Source organism: Lynx rufus, unplaced genomic scaffold, assembly GCF_022079265.1.
Source record: "Lynx rufus isolate CCGP_SWC_20201006 ecotype Redwood Valley unplaced genomic scaffold, mLynRuf1.p SCAF_4, whole genome shotgun sequence".
Classification (NCBI taxonomy): Eukaryota; Metazoa; Chordata; class Mammalia; order Carnivora; family Felidae; genus Lynx; species Lynx rufus.
The window spans coordinates 156,088,133-156,098,536 of NW_025814856.1; the positions used below are offsets into that span (position 1 = coordinate 156,088,133).

Sequence of the window (10,404 nt, forward strand, 5' to 3'; positions counted from 1 at the left end):
TAACAAATATCATACCCTAATACAACACGTTTTTCAAATAAATGTATTCATTATACTATTTAGTCACAATATCCCAATATTATACCATATAGTCATAGAAAGAAACATCAGGGAAATATAAATGGTCAGAAATAAAGGTTTAATACAAGTAGAAGCACATTCATTTCATAAATATTTAATAAGATCCTGTTATTTCTAGAATATTCTACTTTGAGGTCTACAAATACAAATACAGGACAAAAAAATTTGTTCACTTCCCAACATACATCAAAAACTAAAATCTACATTCTATGTTCAAGATGTTTGATAACAAGTAGTAAAAAAAATCTTTAATATCCAAAAAAAATTATTAGTTTTTTTTTAAAAATCATAGTATTACCTAATGAAACGTAAAACATTTTGCTACATTAAGTTCAAAATATTAAAACCACATATACTATATCATACAAGCATTAAAAAAGTTCTGGATATACACCAAAATGTTTATACTTTTATATCCTAGTGACATAATTAGATTTTTTTTTTTTTACTTACAGCTTTGTAATTTTTCAATAACGAATGTGTTTTCCCTCTGTAGTCAGAAATTTTTCAATACACCTGAAAGCTGAAATTTCCCTCTAAGAAACTTTAAAAAAAAAAAACACCCTCTATTTTAATATCAGGCAAGGGAATTCTTTAGAATGTGTCATTTTACACAAGCACAACTTTTCATTTCTTTCCATGCACTTGGCAAGTCTACCTCTTTAAGTGCACATAAGGAAGATAGTTCAATTAAAAGACCACACACAGTACATTTCAGTTTTCGCTGAATTAACAATACCAACTTCAAATTTTTTTTTATTTTTTTTTTTAAATTTTTTTTTTCAACGTTTATTTATTTTTGGGACAGAGAGAGACAGAGCATGAACGGGGGAGGGGCAGAGAGAGAGGGAGACACAGAATCGGAAACAGGCTCCAGGCTCTGAGCCATCAGCCCAGAGCCTGACGCGGGGCTCGAACTCACGGACCACGAGATCGTGACCTGGCTGAAGTCGGACGCTTAACCGACTGCGCCACCCAGGCGCCCCCCAACTTCAAATTTTAAAGTATTTCTTAGAGGAATTTATTCTGCCATCCATAACATTGATATCTATATTCAAAAGAGATTCACTTTTAATCATTTATTCTCCAAACACCTTTTATATCAGCTCTTATAAGAAATTACAGAGATAAAACTATTCATCAGTAAACATTAAAACCTGAGTGGAGGACGCAGCACACAACACTTCTAACTAATTAAATTTAGTTACGAGAGTCAGAGGAGTATCCTTGTAGTTTTAGGAGATACCAATACGTTTTCTAATTATTGGCGATTTAAACTTAAATTCATTAGCCTAGTGATTCTCAATCATTAACACATGAGAACGGCACAGGAAGTGTGCCAAATACAGAAACTTAATGGCGCTAGCTCTCACCTACAGAATCAGAATCTTCAGAGGGTAGAGCTCAAACAATCCAGCCCTTTCCAATTAGATAGCGGAGATTATACATAACAAAAGACTTCTCTATATCATTGCAAACTGTTCTACTAAGTCTTAAAGTTCTCAGTATAAACAATGTTATGGTCAGAGAATTACAATTTCATGACCCATACCCAATAATTTGTCCATTCTTCCATTCTGTAATAGTCTTCAAAGTTAGAATTCAACAAAACCACACATACACTACAGAGTAAAGGGAGCCTGGAGGCACCTGTGCCTGGTAAGACAAAGGCATATCCGATTCATGGAAAAAATAGACAGCAGATGTGACCCCTAGTATTTATCCATTAAAAACAATGTATCCTAAAAATAAATTTCCATGTCAACGGAACAAAGCTGTTTATAAATAAGAAGGAATGTGGAGGTGCAGGGAAGACAAGAGGAAGCTTCAGAGAGTTAAGAACCAAAAGTCAGGAAACAAGGCCGAATGAATGGTTAACTGGGGACAAGGAAATCAGAATAAACTAGGAAATGGAAGAAGGAAAAGAGCTATCCTTAGAATACAAGAAGTTGGTGAAAACGAACAGATGTTAGAGGAAACTGATCTGAGCAAAAATGCAAAGTAAAAATTAAGTGGAAAGTGGTGCCATTTAATGAAGAAGAAAACATATGAGAACTTTAGACCAGATGATGGCATAGAACACATCATGGGCATAGATGGAGGTGGTAGAGGAGACTGAAAAACAATTATAATTGTGAACAAACTAATACTAGAGCAAGCATATGGGGTGAATTTCCAAAGTAAAGATGATGAAGCAGGAAAGAAGCATTGCATACATAGAAGAAAGAGTGAGACATTATGAGAATTGGGAAACAAAATGTAAACAGTACGGAAGGAAAGAGAACTTTGAGCAAAGTCAACAGAATTAAATCACATAATCTAATCAATAACTACAAAGCACAGTTATTATACTAATATCTCATTATCTGCAAAGCATAATAAAGTGTATTACTCTATATAATACAATACCAGATAATAAATGGAGTAAGTTTTCCTTGAAAACCAAATGTAAATAATTTGACAAGGTGATAATAGGCTAAATAATGCAAAAAAAAAAAAAAAAAAAAACAGGCTGAGAGAAGCAGAAGCCAAGCAGGAAAAAATGAAAGGAAAAAACTGGGACAAAAAGGAGGACAACAGAAAGAAATCAATCAAATCTATTTAAAAACGGGTAGGAAAAAATAAAGAGGTATGGACGCACAATGGAAGACTAGACAAAAAAGTGCCAGTAGTTCAAGTGAAACCTGATGGAATCCTGACAGCTTCAGGATTCAGAAGGGAAGGAGCTCCAAAGCGTCCAAACGGATTTATGAAGATAATAGATAACAATGCTAGGGAGCAGTAGAATGATCCAGAGGGCCTAAAGAGAACTAGGGTAAAAGAAGTGCAAAAATGGTCTTAAGTAGATACTGAGGCTACAAGGCCGGCAGGTCCGACAACCGGCAAAAGAGCGGAGCGGCCGATGGGAATGGGATGGGGGGTGGAAGGGTTACCACTCAGCGACAGAGCACAGGCAAACATAAGAACTGGGGCCCTGACACCGGGATGGAGAGGAGAGCGGAAACAGTGGGATTTAAGATTGAAAAAAGTAAAAATTAAATCAAAACCATCTGCTGGGTAAAACAGGTGAAAAGAAATCCCCAAACAAGTAGAAAAGTGGAGGGGAGGGCAGAGGCCTGAAAAGGGAGACATCAGGGAGAGTGGAGGGGAACGATGCGCCCCATCACCACCCCCCTCCCCGACCATGTACTAATTACAATGGTAACTCAGGCTGGGGTCCCGGCCCCGGCTACTAACCTACATCTATCCACCTGGATGCCGCCCCCCTTCGCCGCCCCCCCCCACCCCAAAATAACGAAAACATCGAAGAGATGAGAGCCTGGCTACCTTCAGCCAGCCGTGACCTTCTCAGACCAACCCTGAGTCTCGCCCCCTACTGATAGCCTCCCGCTCAGCCAATGCCGCCTGAATCCCCCAGACTGGGGTGCGAGCCAGGGAAACCCCCCCTGGGCCACTGTGTGTGTTTACGTAGCGAGGAGCTGCATGACGGAGAGGGACACGGCGGGGATGCCCATCTCCCACCCCGCAGAACCCAAAGGAGAAGGTGGCTCAGGGCACCAGAGCCCCCACCGTCACCTCTTTCCCCCCAAAAACACCAGCCAGCCGAGCCCAGAGACCTGAGAGGTGTAGGGTGCGCCGGCACTCACCTCCTCGGGAATGGCAGGGTCCGCAGCCGAAGAGGCCGCGGCGCCGGCTTCGGGCTCCATGTCCCCGTTGAACAGAGCCTGGCCCTGCTCCGCGCCACCGCCGCCGCCGCCGCCGCTCAGCGCCGCCATCTTATAACCGAGAGCCGGGGCCCGAGCGACCGCTGCTGGGCGGGGAGGGGGAAGAGAGGCGGAGGGCGGGGGGAGGCGGAGGCGGAGGGCGGGGGGCGGCGGGGAGGGACGGCCCGGGCGGCGCCGGCGGCGGGAGGGCCCCTGGGCCACCTCAGGAACCGGCCCGCGGCCCCCGGCGCAGCCGAGCCTGAGGGGATTGGGGGAAGGATGCTAGGCGGGGGGCGGGGGAAGGGGGCGGAGACGACTAGAAGTCGCCGCGGCAACGGCGTCACCCGCGTCACCCGCGTGTCACGGCCGTGACGTCACCGGGGTGCGTGACGTAATCCTAGGAGCGCCCTCGCGCAGTCTTCTGGGGAGGGTTCTTTCCTTTCGTGCCCACCCTCGCGCGTGCACGTTTCCTCCGCTCTGCCGTTTCCATGGCTCCGATTTCCTACTTCGTTCTCTTCCCTGTGCTAAACCTGTGCCGTAATGTGGGATTTACTAGAAGAGCATGGGTGGTGTTCGAGAAGTTGAAATCCTAGAGGGAGAAAGATGGGGAAGCCCATACTGCTTGTGTTTTTTCCATTACAGCGAGTGTCTCTGTCGTTAAAATAAGACTTGAAACCTCCAGGGGGAAACATCTGAGCGAATTTGATAGAAATATATTTAGGAACAGCTAAATTATCAGAATGATTTTTGAATACGTTTCATTAAAGGATCTGGCCTGTTAAAGTAGGTCTAAATGGAAGTCTAAAAGCTTTTCCCCATTATTGAGGAATAAAACGTTTTCTTTAAGTGTGTTTTTCGTTTTGCAGATTCATTCAGCAAATGTAAGTGGAAATCTTGTCGTGTGCAAGGGCCTGCACAAGGCACAGCATTCCAGTCATCTGAAGCATCAAAACTTAAATGATTTTTATTTTCAAGAAAATCATTGAAAACATTTTAAATACTTCGTGCCTTTCGTGAATAGAATATTCTAAGACATTATCTGTAAAAAGTATGCATGAAAATAAGAGTTAAATTCCCCTTGTGAGGCCCAATTACAGAATGAAATTAAAGACACCCAATCCGTTACTAAAAGTACATTTATTTTAAAGGAAAGGGAATATGCCCGGGGGGGGAGGAGGGTGCGGAATAAGGAATGGAAAATAGGAGTGAGAAACACAGCGGAAGATACTATGGCCTACTGATAGTGTACAGTTTTAATCACCAAAGTAACCAAGCCATCAAGTCATGAGAAGCATTGAGTGAACTACATTTCTTTACTTCCCATGAGGAGGAACTTCACCAGTGACCTCCTTATAGTATTCACCATGATTAAAGAGATGGAAAGCTGTCCTACTGACTTCTGAAGCTGAATGTCTGCATACCGATAGAGTCACTATGAGCCCAGGAACTGATCCTTAGTCCAAAGGTAAGGCGTTGTGTGTGAGGCTGCTTGATTAATCAGAATACTAATATTCCTTTACAATGAAAAATGCAAAATGCAGCCTATCAAGTGAGTGTGGTAGGTTTGTTAGCTTCCTTGTGCTTTCCCTTCCAAGTGGAAAAGTCTGTTTGAGGAACTAAATAAATCAAAAGTGGCTTGGCAAAAGTAGAGTAAATGAAGACTGTCCTAAGAGATTATGTCATCAAGCTATACTAGTCTGAAGTGCCCTTCTTTACTCCAAGGACATACTTCTAAACAGACTAAAATTGCACCATTAGCCAGTCATGGCACCTTTTACCCTTAGTTTTATCAAAAACACAACTTGCAGCATTATTTATTCTTTAACAGTCCTATTTCATTTTCTAATCAGACCCTTAAAAAATTATATCATTATCACACTTCCTCAGAACATTCAAAGTTCTAACATTTGTTTTCCTTGGTTCTATTTTAAATTATAGCCTTCTTTATCAGCAACAACCTGTAGATCATCTCTTACATAGTTATTTCTTCACAGGATGATCGATCTCGTCCATTTAATATTGATTCCTGTTAGCCTCTATTCACTCAACATTTTCTGACTTTGTCTTTAAATCTGGATATATCTTATTTGATTTCCCTAGGCCATTCTAAAGCCCCACAGGATCCAGATGGGAGAATATAGAGGAAGCATAAACTTTGTAGAGTACAAAGATCAGTATCAGCATGCCATATCTTACCTATATATAATCTCAAAGAAGGTAAGCTCGCTGGAACCCCTATTGTTATTTTAATGTGTAAAATGACAGTGGTAATAATGCCAACCCAACCCGCCTAACTGTGTCATTGTGAGGATCAAACATAGTTTTGCCCTTAACAAAATGTAAAGTTACCTCCTCAGTCATAATGCAGACAAGGCACAGCAGAGATGGCTTGCCTCTGCCCCATGATATCTGGGACCCTCAGGTGGGAAGACTCAATACCTAGAAGTGGCTCAATGGGTGGGGACTGGAATAATCTGGAGGCATGTTTCCTCATATACCTGGTGATTGAAGCTGGTACCTCAGCTGGGGGCAATCAGCCAGAATACCCAAACATACTTTCCTCATGTGGCGTGAGCTTCCTCGTAGCATGGCTGTTTCAGGGTAGTCAGCCTTCTTACAAGGTGGCCGGGGGCTCCAAATGCTAGGCTTCCTATAAGCAAGGGGAAACCTGTATTGTATTTTATGACCTAGCCTCCGGAGTCACACAGTGTCACTTCTGTTGGATTTTTATTTTATTTTATTTTATTTTATTTTATTTTATTTTATTTTATTTTATTTTATTTTATTTTATTTTATTTTATTTTATTTTCTTCTACTGCATTTTATTGGATATAGGTAAGTCATTAAGTCTAGCCCAAATTCAAGGAAAGGGCATATAGATCGTACCTCTCAGTGGAAGAAGTGTCAAAGAATTTACTGTTATCTTAATTTACAGACAAGTTGTGTTTAGAATAATGAGCTATAGGGGCACCTGGGTGGCTCAGTGGGTTAAGTGTCCAACTTTGGCAGGTCACGATCTCCCGGTTTGTGGGTTCGAGCCCCACATTGGGCTCTGCACTGACAGCTTAGAGCCTGGAGCCTGCTTCAAATTCTGTGTCCCTCTCTTGTTCTGCCCTTCCCCCGCTCATGTCCTGTCTCTCTCTCTCAAGAATAAATAAACATTAAGAGAAAAAAATTTAGATTACTGAGCCATCTTTTCTAGAAATGGTTACTTACCTTCACTTTCTCCCCAGGGGACTCTATACTTGAATCCTCCCCCTTTTATTACTGGGAATCACCAAGATATATCTCAGTATACTAATGAAGAAGCCCTTACCTTCTTTCTTTAGCTTCTTACCATTGCATGCAAAAATAAGTGCAGGCCCTTGGCCGTAGGACACAGCCTAACTGTCTCCTCTTGGGCACTTCCCCCGGCCAAATCCGGATACTGCCATAGACACTATGCTGTGTTGAAACTCTCTGCCCAAAACTATGGCACTGTGTTCTTGGAGCCTGCAATAAATCAAGCCAGTTTGTGTTCTGGACAGAAACAGAAAGACACCTCCCTCCTGTGCTGTGGTATGTCATATAGGCATCAAAGCAGTATGATCTTGCATTTAGTCAATGCAGTTCTTTTAGGTGTTGTTCCCAGTCCCCCTTTCCCCTAAGGCATTTGTGTATTCACAGGAAGTTGGAAAACACATCCAGGTGAGGAGCATTCCTCAGATCTTTGCTCTAGTTCGTGTCTGAGACACTAAGAAGCCTTGCTGATATATCTGACCCTCTCTTCCAGTTACTTTTCAACTGGAAATTCTATCTTGAATCCTGCATTCTAATAGACACTGGGTAGTCTCACCCATAAGCTGGACCTGACCAGCTAGGTCTGATCCATGTTAATGTAGTCAACTACTGGAAAACAAGTAAGCAGTTTCTAGGAAGCTTCTATAGTTCCAACGAGATTCAATGATGTATAGCTGATTACAGTTTAATATTTTCTTTATGAATCAAGGTCATCATTGTGAATAACACATCTTGTATTAATAGAAAGCTCCTCTCTTGGGGTGCCTGAATGGCTTGGTCAATTAGGTGTCTGACTTTAGATTTTGGCTCTGGTCATGATCTCACTTGATCATGAGATCAAGCCCTGTGTTGGGCTCTGCACTGACAGTGTGGAACCTGCTTGGGATTCTTTCTCTCCCTCGCTCTCTGCCCCTCCCCCACTCATGCTCTCTCTGAAAATAAATAAATAAACATCAAAATAAAAAGTAGAAATCTACTCTCAGAAGCTATTTAGGTGTGGATAGAAGATAGAATCATAGAGTTGATTCAGGGCAGCCTTCCTGTAGAGAGATACTTGGAATCTTCACAGTGGAATCCCAGACTCTATACAAATGTGATGGGGACCTCACTAATACAGTGCCTTCAAGGAGAACTTCTTTGTTTTCTGAAGTTGAATTAAAGCCCTCCTCTTTATGACATCTATGTTGTGGTCTGTTTTGCCTTCTAGAGGAACACAGGATGAGTCTATATGTTATTCTGTCAAGTGCTTTCAAGTATTTGAAGGGAGTTCTGTTTCCTCTAGTTCTCTCCTTGAAGTATTTTCCCATCTTTCTGCTATTCTTTTCAATTTTCCTCTTAGAACATGGTCCAGTTGAACACTTTTCCAGATTTTGTGCAACTAACAAAGAATAGAACTGCTGATTGCAATAACCTAGGATTCGTGCTTTTGGTAATACAGTAAAAAATCAGGGGTGCCTGGGTGGCTCAGTTGGTTAAGCATCTGACTTTGGCTTAGGTCATGATCTCGCAGTTCATGAGTTCGAGCCCCATGCTGGGCTCTGTGTGGACGGCTCAGAGCCTGGAGCCTGCTATGGATGCTATGTCTCCCTCTCTCTCTGCCCTCCCCCGCTCACATTCTCTTTCTCTCTCAAAAATAAATAAACATTAAAAAAAAGAGAGAAAACTAAATATTAAAAAAAATACAATCAAAAATCATATAAGCAACCCCACCCCATTACTGGTACCTATGAAACTGGAAGTCAATAAAAACTTTTGTTTTTTGTTTCTTGTTTTTTTTAAAAACTCATATCAAGTCTAGGTTTTCTGTCTTTTCAGCACAGTTGTCATCTCCTCTACTGAACTCACATTTCTCAGGCTTTTAATTCTTGAAGGAAGACTTTGCTTTTAGATTGATGAAACATATTAGAAGGTGGCTCAGTCAGTTGAGCATCTGACTTAGGCTCAGGTCATGATCTCACGGTTTGTGAGTTCGAGCCCCACATCAGGCTCTGTGCTGACAGCTCAGAGCCTGGAGCCTGCTTCAGATTCTGTGTCTCCCTCTCTCTCTGCCCCTCCCCCGCTTGTTCTCTCTCTCTCTCTCTCTCTCTCTCTCTCTCAAAAATAAACATTTAAAAAACCAAAATATAATTTAAAAAATGTATTAGATATTATATTTCTCTCTTTTTTTGAGTTTTTAAAATAACAGCTTTGTTGAAATATAATCCATATATCATATAACTCACCTCTTTAAAGTATACAATTTGGGGTGCGTGGGTGGCTCAGTTAGTTAAGCCTCTGACTCTTCTTCCAGCTCAGATCACGATCTCAGGGTTTGTAGGATCGAGCCCCACATCAGCGCAGAGCCTGCTTGGGAATCTCTCTCACCCTCTTTCTCTGCCCCTCCCCTGCTCATGCTCTCTCTCTCAAAATAAGTAAATAAACATTTAAAAAAGATAATAAAGTATACAAGTCAGTGCTTTTTAATATATCCATAGAGTCAGGCAGCCATCATCACAGTGAGTTCCAGAACATCTTCATCACTCTAAAAAGTGATTTTTCAACATTTTTTAACATTTACCAAAGGATATTTATATGATTATGTTATTTCATTTTGTACCATCTTGCTTATACTAACCCTTTGGTGTGTTAATAAGATACACTGTTCTTTTCACTATTCTTTGCAAATTTGGTAATTTGGAGCATTCAAATTTTTTTTAATGTTTATTTATTTATTTTGAGAGAGAGAAAGAAAGCATTAGCAGGGGAGGGGAAGAGAGAGAGGGAGAATTCCAAGCAGGTTCCATGCGGTCAGCAGAGATCCCATGTGGCGCTCGAACTCATGAAACCGTGAGATCATGACCTAAATGGAAATCAAGAGTCAGACACTTAACCTACTGAGCCACCCAGGTGCCCATGAAGTGTTCAATTATTTTTAAATTTGTTTGTATTTCATGGTGCAGTAGACTATATATAGTATGCTACCTTTTTGGCAAGAAGTGAGGGGAAACTATATATGTATATATACATAATGAAAATGGCACCTGGTAAGGGAGGAGTAAGAACGGGGTGAAGGGGATAGGGTAAGAGTGAGACTTCTCTGAGTATATCTTTTAATATACTTTTACTTTATGGATGTAAATAAATGAAAAAGAGTAAAATCTAACCAAATGAACCTAATCATATATCAAATTCATAGCATAATCACACAGAGAGAGTGATTAATTCCAGTAGCTTTTGCATGTCGCTTTCTGACTGTAGACTATAGTGGACTTACATTGTGTTAAATTAGCTAAACTGGAACTATTTCCCAGAATCCTCTTCCATCATTTAAGACCTGTTCACCCACTCCTGAAATATATCC

The 10,404-nt window shown here is 41.2% G+C and overlaps 1 protein-coding gene across 2 annotated transcripts in view; it reads right to left on the bottom strand.

The window, feature by feature from the left end:
* The window catches only part of BRAF (B-Raf proto-oncogene, serine/threonine kinase), a 167,013-nt gene extending 162,960 nt beyond the window's left edge, over nt 1-4,053 (bottom strand). For both annotated transcript variants that reach the window (XM_047097110.1, XM_047097111.1), the window contains exon 1: nt 3,729-4,053. In XM_047097110.1, the coding sequence (XP_046953066.1) occupies nt 3,729-3,857 (129 nt within the window). In that variant the 5' untranslated portion in view covers nt 3,858-4,053. The remainder of the gene's footprint in view (nt 1-3,728) is intronic.
* Nucleotides 4,054-10,404: the final 6,351 nt, after the last annotated feature.